An 18,620-nucleotide genomic window follows, 5' to 3' on the forward strand; every position below is an offset into this window, starting at 1 on the left:
GTTCCGAGGGGGAGATGTGTTTTCCCAGGGAAGGGATTGGGTGGTGTTCTAAGCATGTATCAAGGACCTGCTCACCCTTGGAGAGCCCTGCAGAGGCTACGCTTGTCCTGCCAAGCACACTGCAGGCACCAGCACCAGCCCCAGTGCCTGGGGGAGTCCAGGGAGGCCGAGTCCCTGAGGATGGGGCTGTGCTGTCCCACTGAGCTCCCACTTAAAGGGGCTTCCTTGTATCTAACCAGCACCCTCCATGCTCTGGCCTTGGCCTTCAGCCTGCACTGCCCCCTTTGCTTTTTAAAACCAACCATTGGGGGTTATTTATATTAAAATATAAATGAAATTATTATAGTAAATCTTTGTTTAAAACAGCCGCACACAAACCAAGAGATTTTCCATGAGCATTGTTCAGATTTGATGCCAGGCTACACTTTTTTCCTCTACCCTTTCACTAACCCCCTAACAGAGCTCAGCCTCCTCTGAAGTATCCCAGCAAGGTCAGTTGTGTCCGGCAGCGCATTCCAACAGTGGGAGTTATTCGCTGGCCAGAAAAAAGGGACTCCCAGGTGAAGTTTTCTCTCTGTATATCCAAAGTTCCTAATAAAGAGAGTTGCAGTTTTGTCAGTTGAAGCTGTAACATCACTGTCTGATGAGCTCACCATGGGGATCAGTCACTGGGACTGCGTCACTTCAGTCCTGTTGCTGAACAACTCAGGGAAGCGCCATTTGAACCAGGACCTTGGGTCTCCCAGTGCTGCAGCAGTTAAAGGCTCCTGGGGGCTCTGGCAGCATGGTGGCCCTGACCCAGCTAACCCATTGCCAGCATCCTGCTTGCTTCCAGCTGCAGCCCTTGCTTTGCCTTTGGAAGACAGAGGCCAGCTGTGGGATGGCAAAACTCAAGCACAGCCCCTGTAACACCAAGGTCACCACAGGCACTCATGAATCATCATTTCACACGTTGACACTCAAAGGGCCAGAGTGTGACCCTGTTCAGTGTGATTTATGTCTCGGGGATGCTGGAAGATTTACCTTGCTGCAAGAACTGAGCAATTCAAGACAAGCGGTACCTGGGACGAGCTGATGGCAGGACAGCAAAATAAAGGCCAGAAGTTATCTCCCACAGTAAAGAACAAAACACCAATTAACCCACTTCACATGGTTCTGTTCCCGTGCATGCTGCATTTGCTGCCTGATACAGTTTAATCCATTTAGAACGTCCAAATAACACGAAACATCTGCACCTTCCTGGCACTTAAACTGGAAAAGTGAAAACTGCTCTTTTGAGACCTCAGACTTGGTTCCTTAGGTTCCGAATGCTGCAGCCTCCACTCTCCTGTGCGAGGCCAGGCACAGGGCTGAAGCGTCGGTGCCAACCAGCTCAGCCTGTGAACATGTAGGTAATTTGTGCACACGGACCCCCAGGCCAGTCTGTACCAGTGGCAAACCTCATTCCTTAATTGTGGAGTCTGGATTTGAAAGGGAGCCCTCACAGGAACACCGGGTTGTTCTCTCTGATTGGTTTCTTTCCCTGGGATACACCCTAAGAACTACATTTACTGACGCAGTGATGTGCTGTTGTGATGTCTGGGCACTGTCACCTAAAATGACCTGGGCCCACAGCTGCCAGCTGTAGCCACTGGGTTGTCTTACCTGAACTCTGCCCCTCCGAGCTCTTCAGACCCCTTCTGCTCGCTGCTGGGCTGAGGGTGACGTCCCTGCTGCACCTCAGGCTGCGCTGCCTGCCCGTCGGGGGCTGGCACCAAGCTGCTGGAGATGCTCTGCCCCTGGGGTGGGCTCTGGGGAGAAGCCAGCCCAGGGGAGGGTGCTCAGCCGGGTGGCTGGGGGTGAGGGATGTCTGCACAGGGCAATCGGGGGCACCGAGCACCAGGGAGGGTCCCCTTCTAAACCCATGGGATCCCCAGAATGTGGGCAATGACCTGAGAGCTGCTGCACCTCCCATGTCACAGAAATGAGCCCCTGCAGGCAAACTCCCCAGCTCCAGCTCTGGTGCCGTGAGAGCCTGAACTTCGGAGCACCGCTTTATGCACAAAGCCCTTCTATGCAACCTCTGTGTTACACACCACGAGCTGACTGCCGGCGAAAACGGGCACCAACCAAAGGGAACTGGATGAGCCCTGAGCTCCCTCCCAACCCAGGACCTTCTGTGATTCCATGGAACAAACCCACCACGAAACCCAACCAACCCAACCCCATCCGTGCTGGGCTGCCCAGTGGAGGGAGAGCCCCAGCCTGGAGGAGCCCCGGAGCTGTCGCACAGCGCCCAGGCACCCTGCTTGCCCCGCAAGTGCATTGAAATGTCCAGCAGGAATTCCCCATCCTCAACCACGAAAGCTGGGAGGGGCTGATCCCCCCAGCAGCGCTGCGGGAAGGTGGGATGTGAGCACACCTGACCCAGTGGGTGCAAGTGCGCTCCAGACACCTAAATAATGAGGGAGGTTTGAGCGACAGGGCAGCATCTGAAACACAGAGTCACAGAATGACAGACAGGTTGGGCTGGAAGGGACCTTAAAGCTCATCCAGCTCCAACCCCTGCCACAGGCAGGGACCCCTTCCACTGGAGCAGCTTGCTCCAAGCCCTTGTGTCCAACCTGGCCTTGAGCACTGCCAGGGCTGGGGCAGCCACAGCTTCTCTGGGCACCCTGTGCCAGCGCCTCAGCACCCTCACAGGGAAGAGCTTCTGCCTAAGAGCTCAGCTCAGTCTCCCCTCTGGCAGGTTCAAGCCATTCCCCTTGGCCTGTCCCTACAGGCCCTTGTCCCAAGCCCCTCTCCAGGTTTCCTGCAGCCCCTTTCACTGTAGAAAAATCCTGGAGCCTCCTTACTGGTACAAAACCACATAATTACCAGTCCATATTTGCTTCTGCAGCAAAACGTAAATCCCGTTGGAGATACAAAACCTGTACCTAGAATCAGGCTGTAAACACTGTGCAACAGCACCAGGAGCTTGTGTTGGTTATTGGATGGGGACAGGGAGGGACTCAAGAGTATGTGCTTCAGGATAAGCACAGGGACCTTGAGAAGGGCTCTAGGAGCAGCTGAGGGACAGCCCCAGTGACCCCTCTGTGATCCTGCAGCACCCAGACCTGCACAGCTGAGACCTTCAATCAGTGAGCTAGGATCCTGCTCAGGAGGACAAGGAGGGCAATTGCTCTGCTGCTGCAGCAGTTGGCAACCAGCTCTGAGCTGCTACAGCAGAAACAACCCTTCATGGGAAGGAGGAGGTGAGCCAAGAGAGAAACGGGGAGAGAACACATCAGTGTCAGAACGTGTGGGTAATAGAGGGGAACAGCACTGAGCTGGCTGGGGAGCTGAGATCGACCCTTCTGGAAACACCTTGCCCTGGGTTCAGCAGTAGCATTCATTTTTCTCCTTAGTAGCTGGTGCAGTGCTGTGGTTTTCACTTTCAGCCTGGGAACAGCACTGATAACACCGATGGTTTTAGTTGTTGCTCAGTAATGGTTACTCGAATCAAGGACTTTTCAGTCTCATGCTCTGTCAGGGAGGAGGGGAAGCCGGGAGGAAGCAGAGGCAGGACACCTGACCCAAACTAGCCAGAGGGGTATTCCATACCACAGCACGTCATGCCCACTGTATAAACTGGGGGCAGTTACCTGGAAGGGCTAGATCACTGCTCGGGACAGGCTGGGTATCAGTCGGTGGGTGGTGAGAGGTTGTATTCTCTCCCCTTGTTATTTCCCTTATCATTATCGTTACTGGTGGTAGCAGCATTGGTTTGTGTTATACCTTAGTTACTGGACTGCTCTGATCTCAACCCATGGCAGTTACATTCTTTCTATTCTCCTCCCCATTCCTCCAGGAAGATGGGAGTGAGCGAGCGGCTGCATGGTTTCTGGGTTGCCAGCTGGGTTTAAACCACAACAGTTCTTTGTGGTGCCCAATGTGGGGCACAAAGGGTTGAGACAACAACAGATCTGACCAGAGTGTGTCTAATCGTATGTGTGATAAGCATTCATTGTTTTGGATTAATCATCACAATGCTGATTTATTGGCTCTCAAAGTTGTTGCTCTTGATCTCACACTTTCAGCATGTTGTACCTTACTTAGAGCCAGTATTTGCTGTGTTAGTGTTTATCGGCTGGGGGCCCTGGGATAAGGTTCTTGTTTCACTGTACTTGATGGTAATGACTTGTAATACAATACTCATTGATCATGAAACTGATCTGGCTTGCGTTCCCAGTGTGTTCATCGCCTCTATACTTTGGGAGGTATGTAACAGAAGTGTTTAGCAATTACACATCTTTTGTTTCCTCCTCAGGTGGCCAGCCTATGAAAGAGACATTCCCTTACCTTCCCAGCCACCCCAGACTATTTACAGCATCATTTGAGAGTTCTGAAGGATCTGAATGGCCTTTGGCCTGCTGATTGTGATGGGGATCACCGTGGTGGCACGCATACAGAGTGTGTTTTATCCACAACCATTTCGTCCGATTTCAAGAGTTAAGCAGGGTCGGATTTGGGTCTTGTCTGGTGTTTGATGACAATATAGGAGGACCAAGAGATTCTCCCCGAGGCTGGACAGCCATGAGTGGCAGGGTGTGTGGGACAGAATGGGCAAGTATCCACGCCAGTGGGCCCCTCCAGGGCTTTGGAACTTCACCACTGAACAAGTGCAAAACCCAGAAAAATTAGTAAAACACTGAAATGAGGTGTGTGGTCATCCTGGCCATACCAGAGAGGGACAAATCATGGCAACGTGCTGGGGCTTGGCCTGTGCTTACAGGGCCCTGTTCAACACTATCCAGCACCTTCAAAGGAAAAAACTCTCTGGATCTGAGGGCAAAGCAACAGTCAGTGGAGCTACTCCAAGCACAGCAGCTTCACCACCCTACTGACAAGTACAGCAGGTACTCAAACTCTGACTACAGCAGACAGTGCAGCTAATCCAATTCCAAGCACAGCAACTACACCAACCCCAGTGACAAGTACAGCAGCTACTCAAACCCCAACAGCAACAGGCAGCACAGCTGCTGGTGCTACTCAACCCCCAAGCACAGCGGCTGCACCAACTCCAACAACAGACACTGCAGCCACTCCAACCCCAGTGATACCCACTGCAGCTGAACCAAAGGACCAACTCATGCCAATATTGGCTGCCCCTGTACACAAGGGGAAAAGCAAACAAGAGGCACAAAAGCAACCTGTACAGTGAAGAAAGATGAACCAATGCACTTACTACATGGGACAGCATCTGATCAGGAGTTATTGTTACATGAGTCAGAGGAAGAGGAATAAGAAGAGGTGACTTCTCGACCCTGGACCTCAACTGAGCTATGGAATATGTGAAAAGATTTTACCTGTCAACCAGGGGAGCACATCATCACCTGGTTGCTCCCATGCTGGGACAATAGAGCCAACAGTCAAGAACTAGAAGGTACAGAAGCCAAGCAGCTGGGATCACTTGCTAGGAAAGGGGGAATTGACAAAGCAATTGCAAGAGAGAAACAGTCCTCAGCCTTTGGAGGCGGCTCCTGGCAGCTGTGAAGGAAAGGTTTCCGTACAAGGATGATGTTATGAGTTGTTCGGCCAAATGGACCACGCTAGAGAAAGGCACCAGTCTGTGAGGGAATCAGCCATTGCAGAGATGATCTATTGTAGGTTGTGTGCTGGGAATGCACCCACAGATCCAGATGAAGTCGAATGTACACGACCCATGTGGTGGAAATTTACACAGAGTGCACCATCATCCTGTGCCCGCTCAGTGGCATCAATAACGTGGCATGACCTAGCACCACCACCAGTGGATGAAGTGATTCATCAGCTCCGAGAGTTCCAAAGTTTAACTCTGATTTTGTTACCAACAGCCTCCTAATTCCTGGGTTTGTTTTCCTAGAGCATTTGTAGCTGACAGGAAGCTTCGGCCCCTTTGAGCAAAATCAACTTTAAAAGCATGCTCAGGGCCTGGGCCAGTCAGTTAGATGCAGGCACAGAGGTTCAGCCAATAAAAGCAGCCAGGGGCAGGCCACCCATGCAGCTCTTCACATTGATGAGCACAGATCCTTTAGTCTTGCAAACTGGGGTGTCCCTGGGGAGTTTTGCACCAAGAGGCTGGAGCACAAGGCTCAGGAAGCCTATAGGGCACCGGGGCAATCAGGGGAACACATGGTGAAACATCTGGCATGGAGTCTATACATGTGCCTCAACCCCTACATTTCATTAGGGGATGTGGCCATTTCTCTTAGAGCTGCTAAGCAAGTTGGCCAAAAGTTGTTCTTGTCTCACCCACTGCACACGGACAGGCAAGGAATGGACTGAACAGAAATTTTGCCTCTTCCTCCATCAACTCTCAGCATTAAAGCAAAGAACTGAGGAAGAAAAATCATTTTGTGCCCAGGCTGAATTGTTTTCCTAAGAAAGAGGTTTGTAAGAATGAGTTAACCAGTGCTACCAACACCACTTTTAACACGTTTTTACTTCCAACAGTACTGTGCTAATGAAGGTTCACACGTCCTCTGCCTCCTACAGTGTGGGACAGCTGCTGCTGGGGTCAGTCCAGAGACAGTTACCCTTTACCTGCCCCATTGGTCCTACCTTCCTGAATGGCAGCTTCAGAGGTTGACTGTTCAGCAGCTTCTGCACCTGTAACCTGCCTCGTGGCCCGCGTGTGTTCAACCCGGCTGCTGTGGAGTGCGGGCGAGCGTCCAGCTTGCTACCGTCAAATGGTACCCGAGTGACATCTTCAGAAGGCCAACAAGAGGCTGTGAAAGAGAAACAAGGCAACAGAAACCAGGATGGGAAAGAGAAGTCTGGACTGTTTAAACTAAAAAGTGGGCTAAAAGCCCCTATTGCAAACAATCATCTTCTCACTAGAAGAAGTGATATAGGTGTTGGAATAATGATTAGTGCCACAGGAAAGACAATTCACTGTCCTGTAGGCTCCATGAAACACATGTGAATTTGGGATTAATCCTGAATGCTTCCAAAAGTGCGAAAGACTGCTCAGAACTGCACCAAGCAGGTGTTCTGCAAGTTACAGGGCTGTAAAAGATGAAAGATTCTAGCAACCACAATAAACCTATTGTTTTCTGCTTGTAAATATTCCAGTGAATCCTGGTTGGTTCTGGGCAAAAAGAAACATGGACAACTGTAAAAATACTGTTCCATGACGAAATACAACTTTGTCTGTTGCTGTTCGTGGGAGGACAGGCGTTAAACACTGACCCCCTCACCCAGGCACTCTGACTGCTGTGAGGTGTGCAGACTCAACAGGCTCATCTCAGGCCCCTCTGGATGCTTCCAGTCTGTGAGGTCTGGCCTGGGCAACCAAAGCTGTTATTAGCAAGCTGTACAAAGAGGAGGCAGGCAACAAAGCTAGAGCTGCAGGTGAAGCTGTGCAGATGAATAAGCCAAGGAGGATCTATACCTCCCTGACATACTTGACTACACCTCTTTGCATTCAAACTGCCTTCCTTGATGGCAGAACTGATAGCTTTGGGAGCAGATGTCAGAGGTTCAAGGTGAAAGCTTTGTGACTAGTTAATTCTAACAGATCCATTACCAGTCGGGGGGGCTGTTGTAATGAAGAGCTCAGGTGGCTTCTTGTACAGATCAAAATCAATGTGCCGTTTGTCCCAGCTCCATCTGTCTCGCGGCAGCACTGGCTCCATGTTAGCATGCAGAACATTCTCCTGCCATTTCTAAATGAAAATTGAATCCCTTTGAGAAGCCAGGCCAAAATCACCAGGGAGGGGTCACAAAAATGAGTTAGCCAGCTGCTTGGTTATTACCTGGTAATGCCAAAGTGCAGACTTCACTACACAAGGCTCCTTCTCTCTGAAGCAGCCTTCTAATTTGGGGTGTTTGACACACATGAATAAAGACAAAAATCCATTCTGTGAGCAGGCTGCTGACACTCTAGCGTTGGAACTGGGTGATCTTCAGGCCCTTTCCAACCCTAACTGTTCTATGATTCTAGGAGTCCATGCAGGCAAAAACCTGACTCGTTATTTATCATTGCCCAAGGGTAGGAAGGGGGCTGGCTGTCCAGAACTGCCAGAACAGTCAGAGCTATCCACCACCTCAAGGGTACTCCTAAAACAGTGCTTTTAGGAAGCACAAGCTGTGCCAGTGCTTCCAAAAATACAACTGTGAGCATTAAACTCCTGGGGGCAAGAGCCCAGGTGTCCTGAGGAAGCAGGTGAGAGAAGCAACATATGCACTGGAGTCGTGGCAGCAATATCCATCATGACAGAGTTCAACTGTCTGTGTCCTCTGCCTACCTGCTGCTGAAGCACCAGTGTGATGTTTTGCAGACAAAACTGTCCTTGCCAAGCTACAAATGAGCTCCCAGTGCCTGTTGCTAGCCCTGTGCTTCCACTGATTCACCTAAGCCTGTGCGGTTGTAGGGTAGCTGGGTCAGTGCAGAAACAGTATGGAGATATTTAGGAAACCAGAAAAAAATCCAAGAATTCTTTTGCCTCCTAAGGGGTGGTGTTACAGAAGATGGACAAATTCTGTGTTTGAGAAGAAAACATGAGTGGATAAAGAGGCAATGTTACCAAACCAGACTGCTTCAGAATGGGATTCTACCAGACCTGTAGGATGTCCCGTAGGCTCCATAAAACACATGTGAATATGGAATTAATCCTGACCACTTCCAGAAGCCCAAAAGAGCCTTTGTTCCACATTTCAGGTAACAGGAATGGTAAGTTCAGAATCAATCTATCTCCATTATTCAATATAACATTGGTTATGCCCATGAGCTGCAGAAGGAGCCTCCTTCCCCTTTTTCTCAGCTCCATGGCTAGCACAGATCTCACACAGTTATTGGTACTGCCAGGTTACACTTCGTGTTGCTCAGGGTAAGGTGTCAGCTCTCCTTCCCTCTCTCAACCCACCAGTAGGTGCCAGTGGTCAATACAACATACTCATCAACTGCTACTCCCACACTAAACATCACAGTCCCCCCTTTATTTCAGCTCAGGAACTCTGGTGCCAGTCATCACTGTAAGCCTGCTGCTCCCTTTTCAGCTTGTCAGTTTGATTCCTGTACTAGTTCTTCCTTCTTGTTTCTTCAGCAAAAGGCACCAGTGCTTACACTGTAGGGGCTGACTTCTTACTCTTGGTCTGTGAACCTGCCCTGATCCCTCATGAGAAGATACATTCTCCAGTCTCATGGATAAGAAAAGAGCACTTTGTTTTCATCAACCATTTCACTTCAGCTTTACTCTAACCTTTCTGAGAAACTGCTCTGATTTGTATGAAAAAAGAAGAAAGACAAATAAAGCCTGAAACTCAAGCAAACACGTGCACCTTCCTGCAGGATGCAGCTTGTTGCACTCTGAGCTGTGACTGTGGTCAGTTAATTTGGTAGAATTTACTGATTCTGCACAAAAAAAAACCCCCACAACCCAACTGGTTCTATTTCCTTTATTTTGTCATCTTGCCAATTTTAATAACACACAAATTGTCTTCCTGACAGCAGAGCACATGTGATTGAGTATGCACAATGCTGAAGGTGATTGCTCAAAACAGGGAACTGTCCAGTCAATGACACAGTAAAATGGAAGAAAACTAAATAGTAAAGAATAGGCGAAGGGAGAAAGGGCACAGGGCAGGAAGAAACGGACAGAGAAGACAGTGGTGGGGGGGACAAACACCCCATAAAACTGTAACTGCAAACAAGAAATAAACGATGGAATTAAAAGCAGCAGTGAGGGAATCTGGAAACATGAAGGAAGGCTACAACAAGATTGGCAACGCGTGAAGAACAGCCTAGAACCCAGCCAGGATGCAGCAGTATGATTTTTCTGACACTAGACTCCTCCTGTAAATGTAAACCAAAGTGCTCTACAGTCCACTAATACTTATTAATATCCAATTAATATTGGCAAATGGGTTTTCAGTGTGTGTGCTCAGGGTAGAACTTGTGTATCCAAACAAATTACCACCTGGGTAAGCTAGATGCTGATCTACACAAATTCCAAATGTAGATGTCACCCTTAAAAACTGCTGCCTACACTACAGCCCTCCAAAGAGACTTCCACGTTAAAGCAATCTGCCTCTTCAAGTCTCCTAAAATGCTTGAGTTCACTTTGGAGTGTGCATTTAAGTTTTGTGTTACCTCTCTTAACTCCTCTTGACGTGCCTTGTGTGGCATCTGGGGGTGCAGGTTGCTTTCAATGCTGCTCTTATATCCAGGGAATACAAACCCATCCGGTGACTGCCACATACTCTTGGATTTTTCACATAATTCCTTATGGGCAGCAACCACATCCACTGGTTCAAATGTGGCTGACAGATAGTCTTGACAATAAGTAAATCTGGTTTTTGGTTCCTACAAAATAAATGATGGGTGATTTTGTTAATGTACATTCCTCTTCACTGGGAAAGGAGCCCATAAGGTACAGAACCAGTATTATTTCTTTCCTTCAGACTGCAAGTAATCACAGATCAAAATTATACAAAATATATACCATTAAATATTTAAAGGGCTTCATTTCAGTCTATTATGATCAAATGATGGATTTAATGACAAGTGTTCTAATGGGATCTCTGTAAAATAATTACAGAAAGAAATACCCTTAACATCACGTGTGCAAAAAGAGAGCTGTAATTCATACTGTGCCCACTGTACATCATGAGCAGTTTTCATGGAGCTGATTTCCACCAGCTGATAGGACAATGGTATTTGTTATTAAGATTCGAGCCAGCTATTCAGATGCAAGCAGAAAAATGTGATTCTTCAAACGTGTTCTTCAAATCACTTAATACTGCATACACCAATGCTGCAGTACTCCAGTTCTCCCACTTACATGGGGGACAGAACTGGAAGTGACCACCTCGGTTATCAAAGTCTGCACTCACAATGACAGCCCAAGTCACGGAGGTGGGAAAACATGGCTATAATGAATGGCAATTAAGAGCAGAATTACAGACAGCAACAAAGAGTACCTCAGACTGAGATGCTTTTGGATCCCAACTTCCCTTCCTGTGTGCTAACACGGAAGTTACTAGTGCAGAACTGAGTTTATAAACTGTTCACGTTTCTTTCTTAAGCACAACACAGAGCAAGCCAACACCTTCCAGGCATGTGTCTCGATTTACCTTTGCCATTTCCTGGCGAAGATGCTTCTTGGCAAGTTCTGCAGAATTCAGGCTCTGACAGCTGTAGTTAAAGACAGATTTCCCATCAACAGGAGAGATCAGGAAAACTTCAGACCTTGGCGTTTCCATCTTTCCTTTGAGTTGGCGTACAGCATTAATGTTAGCCTGCAAAGAGGTTACATGGGAGTTCTGTCTGCATCAGGAATTGAGGGTGTTACTGAAAATTATAAACAAGCAAATGATCCTGCAAACATTAAACCCTCCTTTTGTTAATAAACCACTTCACAAAAAGACTTATTAAAAACATAGCCCGATTTCACTCTTGGATATGATACTCTGCCAGACTAACAGCAAGAGACTGGAGGCAAGCACTCACCAGAGAATGTCTTCTACTTACAGATTTAAATAGTTCTAATAGTTGCTCTGGAGAGCTGATGCTGGTTGTCTTCATAAATGAGATTAGTTTTTTCACTTGTACAATTCCATCAACACCCCAGCAAATACAGTGACATGGGGAACACCATTCACCAGAACTCCCCAAGTTTCCCTACTGACACGGGACAACTAAACCCTCACACCTATTCACTGATTTCAGAACATCATTCTACTGTGTTTAGGGTAATTATGGTTTTAATTCAGGTTCTGCCATAATAGGTAATTACAGCAAGAGGGTAAAATTGCATTTTGGATGTGACCTCCCTGTGACATTCACTTCCTTTTTCTTTTAATCAAAAAGCCTTTTAGTAGCCTTATCCGCTATTAAAAAAGGACTTCACCTTTTCTTTCCTATAGAGGCCTTCCCAGTTCCTCCATTATCCTCTTGATTGACAAGCATGTATAAAACAAAAACTTGTTAAAACACACATACTGGGAAGACTGCCAGCTTTACACAGGGAACAAAATAACTCCACATTTCATCTATGCATAATGAGCTCTGCTGCTCTCATCCTCCTATGACGTTATAAAAGCAAGTACCAGGAACAATTCAGATTGATTCCTTTTCTAGCCTCATGAAATATTCCTTTATCAACAGACTATGACTAAAAAAGGAATTACTTGGGAGCTAGATTTCTTTCAGTATCTCCAGGACAGCACCCTTATACAGGAACACAGATTTCCACATATCAGGCAAAATCTTTTTGCCTTAAAACACTTACAGGAAAAAACATTCTGAAGTATTCTTCAAAAGACATGGGATGGCTAGAGTCCCCAGCTACCCAATATACCCAGAAAAGCAATCCAGACTCCCAGGAAACACGGAATACCCCTTCTTTGATGTCTATATTAACAGGAAAGGGTTTAGTTTCAACACATTTTCCCTGAGGGAACAGAAGGGCTGGATGGACACTGGTAACAAGCAAGAAGAGGTTCTAAAATTCTTCACCATTTCCTTGAAGCTCAGCTCAGCTCTGTCTGCAACAGCTGATTTTATTTAGTTAGGAATATGCCTTCCTGGTTGCCCAAAGGCAAGCATGTCTTTTACACGGCAAGAGAGGAAAGCCCAATTTTCACATGAGCTTAGCTGGCTTGCCCCCCCCATAAGCAGCTGAAGCCTGGGTGACATGCTAAAGCACAACAGGGGAGTGATGGGGAAGAAAGAGACAAAGAGCAATAGGAACCAAGCTCAAAAAGAAATGACAGGGTGGTTTCCTCACCATTCACTGTCTCCTCTGTTTACCTGTGAGCACTACGACTGTCTTCCTGTTTCAGAAGTAATTACAATTGCAACTCAACTGTCACAAAATGAAATCCCCCTGCACTTTGTTATCATGTTGGTACAATACCTACAAACACCCTACCAAAGTCTTCTAAGTCTAATGGGTTGTTGTTTCAGGAGACAAAGGAGATGTTGATTAAGGAGATGAAGTTTTGCAGCTATGAGGCTTTGCCCCTCGCATATCACAAACTACTCACCTTAATATAGTTTTTCTTGAAAGACATTTTGTCTGCTATTTCTTTCTTCCGCTGTATATAGGCTTCATTGTAGTTATCTACTGAAGAAGATACTGCCTGTTTCACTCTGCTATCCTTTCCTGGTACTGTATAATCACCAGGGGAAAATGTGGGTAAAGGAGGTGTCTGAGTGAAGAGATCCTCATCAGTTAAGGGAACTCCATACTCAAGACTCAAGGCTGTGATCATCTCTGCTGAGGGCAGCAGATCCCCACGGATTACATCCCTCAACCTCTTACTGCGACAGAGGGAACTGAGCCTACAAATAGACATCAACACTTTATTAGTTTACAACAACTTCACAGCAATCAAATCATTATGATTAATATTCCTGTAGGAAAACTATGCAACCTTCTTGAAACACGTATTTAGTAAGAAGTTCAGGTCAGTTGATGTCTGCTGGCATGTAGCAGCAATAAAGAAGTTTAGTGGTTTAATCAACCTGCTAGGAATATTCTAGGAATGTTGCTGGATATAGCACTATGATTAGCTGCTGAATTTCTCTAGTCTCTGGCTGAAAAAGCAATAAAACAAACTCCCTTCACACACACTGGTTCTAGCACATGATGCATATTTATGTTGAATACCCACCAAACCCCCTCCTGCCTTACCTCTATTTTATGCGTCATTCACTTTCATTCTACGTGCCATTCATGACAACACTTACCTCACATCAGATTTCTTTCCATTCACTCCATTTGGCCTGCAAAGCCTGGTGTCAATGCAAAAGCAGTTCTAAACACACCACAGCCACTGAGCACCACACACACACTCCATGCACACACTTCATTCAGTCCTCTGCCTCCCTAGCTCAGGCCATAGCAGGGGCCATGAGATAAAGTGACTGACCTGACAGCCAAACATAGTGCTGTGATTGCTTGCCAAAAGTGGAAGTCTGTTAATTGATTTACCACACAGCTATGATGTACTTGAGGAAAGTAACTTCACAAAATACTGTAAAAGAAATTACTTGTAAAATCACTGCAACAACATTCTTTTCTTACCATTACTTGGGTGCAATGTGTGCAACTGCTAAATAACATTCATTTCAAAGTTGCATCAGCATTAATGGCACAAATTGAGTTTATACTGGTATGCTAAAAATCAAATTGGACATTGTGCACACAGATCACGTGCATTAGTTTTTCTGCAGTCAAAATTACTCTCCTGGCTAACACTAGAAGGAAGCATCTCAAAAACCAGCAGCTTCTGTTGTGCACACATTAAACTGCTCAGGGACTACAGCAAACCAAAAACTAAGAAAAGCGGAAGTTCTCCAGGTTAGGGACTGCTCCTGACCACAGTTCACAGCCTGTATACTCCAGTGAAGAATGTATTTGTATTCCTCTGAATAACAACAGACCTGGCAGAACAAAGGTATGGCACGAACGACACCCGAAGGCTGGCAGACCCAATCTGTTCATCTGTGGTGCCCAGTGACCCCTCCATCAGCAGGCAGAAACCACACTCTTCTGCCTTACTACCCTGATCTGAAACCTGAATTCCCCATCAGGCCTCAGACTGCTTTCACCATAGAAAAGACACCCAAGAGTAGTATTTTCTGTACCAAACATTCATGCTGCTAAGACTTCATTTCTTGACCATGAATCTGGACAAGTCATACCTGGACAGGGCTTGGAAACACGCCTGAGGGACCACACCTCGGACATACAGCAGAGAGCTTCTTGCTATAGTGAAGAGGGGCTCATGGAGGCGGAAATGATAAAAGAGAACTTCCAGGTCTGTGTACAGGCGCTGAGGGAAAGCCAGTTGTGAGTTATAGAGTATTGCCAGCTGTCCATCTTCAGGTTTGTAAGTCCTGCAACAAAGCACCCCAATGTCAAGGTTGACACAACCAGTCATATTTTAAGTTTCCTCAGTTCTGCAGTACAGTGACTCTCTCTAATGACACTGTTTTGCTTTTGTCCTTTAGATGCAACCTCTTACTCTATGGCCTTCAATTCATATGAACTATGCAAAAACAACCATCAAAAAATCATTGCATCATTTCTTTTGAAGCTGAACAGCAAATATTTGAAAGGAAGCTTACCTCAGTTTCATCAGCCTTATTATACCCTCAAACACATTATTATATATATTTCTACTATAAAGACCATACTGCAGCAGTAAAACAAAGCTTCAGTTTAGGTTACAGGTGGGCACTGACAAGAGACAACATTTCATGCAATAAATAATTTCAGTAACTGCAACGAAGTGACTTGCATCAAACCAACCAACCAACCCACCCCTATAAAGCAAACCAACAACAACCAGCGCCCCCAGGAAAGCTTTAACAATGCACTACAGTGCTGGAAGAACACCAATTATTTTGAAGCATGAAATCTGAGGGAGAGAATCTCTTTGAATTTGTCACATTTTCCCCTAAATTCAAAGAAAGAAACAGCTCAAGGTCCAGCTTTCTGATGCTGACTTGTTTGGTTTATATCCCATTAAGCCTTTTTTGTTACTAATTACAACTGGCAGATTACAGAATTGCTTCCACAAACCAAGCAGCAGCTTAACAAAAAAAGGGACATGTTCCCATCCTTCTCATTGTAACTTTACATGGATGATCTATGGTGTAAGGTGGTACAGATGAGAAGGTTATGCCTGAAGTGAACCAGCCACCAGGACTCAGATCCACTAGAACTGCATGGAAAGCATCAGCTATGTACTCATCCATATACACAAAGGGACGGGGAGGTATGAATCAAATTGAAATCTTTGATCTAAGGAAGTAACTGATGAAAACCCTCAGTGATGAAAAAGTTCAAACTCTCTTACCTTTCAAAGTGTCTATCCCATAGTTTCTTGATGGCTTTGTCTTTTAATCCCTCCAAGACAAAGAGATGAGTTGCTCCATCCAGTAAGTGAAAGCCAGTAACAATATCCAACTCGGAAACTTTCTCAAGTGTGGTTTTCAGTTTTAATGCAGCAAGAGCCATTCCGATTAAGTGTACAGGCCAGCCATCCAGCTGGAGGGCTTTAGTATTGATTTCTTTAATCTCTTCTACCAAATCTTGCAATAAAGATGAGTTATTATAGTCAAAAATATAGATTATACAACCATATGGGCAACCTGTGACTCGAGCATCAGCAATTTCTGCACATGGTCCCAGTGGCACGGCTATTTCCACTCTTACTTTCAAAACTGAGTCTGATTCTAGATAATCTCCCATAGGCAGTAAGAAAGAATTACTCACTGATTCTGTTATTTTCCCATTTTTATCCTCACTGGAAGCATCTGTATTTGGAACTGAACAGTTACGGATGGGAGCACTGACATTCAAGTACTTTCTACCCAACAATAAATCAGTCAGACTGACTTTAGCTACGCCATGTGGATGCCACATTTCATTCTTCAACTTATTATAAGCTGTGGATTTGTAAGTGAGGAAGCTCACCTTCCCCACATGTTCATCAGCTTCATTGTCCCCAAACAAAGCTGGCTTTTTTGCGATGGTTTCCATGTTTCGATCCCGGTCATGAATTTCAATCTCCAAAGGTGGACCTCTCAGGTACGCTTCTAATTCCCCAGGTTTCATTGTCCCTGCTAGAAGTACATTAACATCCTTAAAGTAGACATGGGTTCCATGGATTTGTTCGTGAGTTCGATGAGGTGGGAAGTTGTGAAATTTATATTTGCAGTAGGTGGGGACACACAACGTCTAAACAACAAAAAATGGGGAGAAACAGATATCTGTAGCATTAACCTTTCGCTTTTTAACTTTTAACTTCACAGATCAATCAACCAGATTTTCCAGTAGATAAGATATGGGGGACGTACTTCATGGCACAAAGTATTGTCTTCCAAGGCAGCAAAAAGGCCATTCCACATGCCTGGATCCTGGGTCTGGGGAACAGGCTGCCCTCTTCGTTTGCCCCTCCTCAACTTTGCTGACTTCCCAAATATGTCAGAAAACCCCTCCTTGTTTCTAGATCACTGAAGGAGCAAGCATCCTGGGGACTGCAATGCCTCCTCAAGCTTGTTTGTTTATTCCTATGCATTCCTCTGTAGGATTCAAGGCCTAAAATAAATGCCTATTTGGGTTAGGAAATCCAACAAGTATTCAGAGATACTTTAGGGATTGGACTGTATGATCTCCATTACTGGTTTACAGATTTGAGGAAGCAAACAGGGGGATTCATTCCACAATACTAGTTGTGGTTCCTCCATGTGTACGCATCCATCAGTGTTGCAGCAGCCTGCATTGAGCTGAGGAGACATGTCAAGGCCTATCCTGACAATCCCCAATCTGAGACAGGTCATTATTCACGCAGTACCCTACTTGGCAAAGGAAACCAAGCCAAAACTTCCATGGTCACTCTGCAGACTGCATTAGAAACTGAGTGGCTTGCCCTCTGCTACTCACTATGTTAATTTCTGACATCTTTCCTGTTTCTCTTCATAAATGCCCAGCCTATGCTGTCATAAGCCCAGCAGTGCAAAACTCCACCGCAGAACTGTATGTGCCATTATAAAGTTCCTGACATCATAATATTAACCTAATTTCCCTTTCAGATCCACAATATATAATACTCAGAGAAGAGCCTTTTTAAAATAGCATTTCTGAAAATGCAACCATCTGACAAGAGAACAGACTCTTTAAGTCATCCCTCAGCATTTAGAGATACAAGACCAAAACCTTTAAACTATATCCTCACCAATAGGGAACTTTCTTTGCACACAGCACTTTTTAAGATGTGAAGTCTTTGCTGTTTTCTAAGTTAAATTATATTTTTAACACAGAGAAGGAAATGAACACATACTGCCTTGCCAGCAAATTGTCACAAACAATATAGCACTGGGACTGAACTAGCTCCCCTCTTACTACTCAAGACCCACTCAGAAATGAAACTGGGATGATTGTGTGTAAATTACTGCCCTTGGAAAGCACAGGGATCGCTGTTCTGCTGCCAGTGCCCATGACTGCACAGGCACCAACCTGACCGCAGGTTTTACAGGAAACATATCAGCCATATTCTCCAATTGTGGTAATAATAAGGAAACTTATCTCTAAAACCATGCCTATATTTTAAACAAAGCTGTTTGATGGTAACAGGGGAATCCTTTCAGAAAGAAGTAGGAGTAGGTGTTACCTGGAGCACTTCTATTGGTACAGGTTTGTTTGGGAGGCGGGTAGCTGAAATAATCTTTATAATCAGGGGATTCAATTCATGCTTTTGTCTTTCAGACAGCAGAGGTGTTTCCACAGTGAAGGTCACGTAAGCATCTAAAACTTCAGGAGTGTTTTCTGACAGGCGACCGATCACCGATTCTTGTCCTTTTGAAACACACAAGATTAAATACAATCCCATCAAGGCACCCCTATTTGATGCAATTAATGACAAACCTCCACTAAATTTGTATTAAAAAAACCCCAAAGTATTAACTGCTTCAAATATTATTTATCTTTTAAAACGGGATGAAAACAGTCCCCAAATCAGTGTCAGAACCCCTACCGGGGCTAACGCCTGCAAGCGCACACAAGTTTCTTTTTAAAGCTGCAAATATACAGTTCACATAAACACAAAACTTAAAGCACTTCAGAAACTTTTCATCAAAAATAAGCTCTTTGTTAAAGGTAAAC

The 18,620-nt window shown here is 45.7% G+C and overlaps 2 protein-coding genes across 2 annotated transcripts in view; both read right to left on the minus strand.

Annotated features, from left to right (window-relative positions):
• The window catches only part of HDAC11 (histone deacetylase 11), a 656,323-nt gene that overhangs the window by 553,107 nt on the left and 84,596 nt on the right, over positions 1–18,620 (minus strand). The window lies entirely within an intron of this gene.
• Positions 7,420–18,620, minus strand: part of CFAP92 (cilia and flagella associated protein 92 (putative)) — a 31,232-nt gene continuing 20,031 nt past the window's right edge. Inside the window, exons 8-14 of the mRNA XM_061357756.1 lie at positions 18,130–18,314; positions 15,814–16,697; positions 14,654–14,848; positions 12,991–13,288; positions 11,077–11,241; positions 10,094–10,306; positions 7,420–7,667 (exon numbers count right to left, since the gene is read on the minus strand). Of these exons, the coding sequence (XP_061213740.1) occupies positions 7,503–7,667; positions 10,094–10,306; positions 11,077–11,241; positions 12,991–13,288; positions 14,654–14,848; positions 15,814–16,697; positions 18,130–18,314 (2,105 nt within the window). The 3' untranslated portion in view covers positions 7,420–7,502. The remainder of the gene's footprint in view (positions 7,668–10,093; positions 10,307–11,076; positions 11,242–12,990; positions 13,289–14,653; positions 14,849–15,813; positions 16,698–18,129; positions 18,315–18,620) is intronic.

This window comes from Neopsephotus bourkii, unplaced genomic scaffold (genome assembly GCF_033783945.1).
Source record: "Neopsephotus bourkii isolate Nb327-2 ecotype Australia unplaced genomic scaffold, CSIRO-AGI_Nbou_v1 NB_923, whole genome shotgun sequence".
NCBI lineage: Eukaryota > Metazoa > Chordata > Aves > Psittaciformes > Psittacidae > Neopsephotus > Neopsephotus bourkii.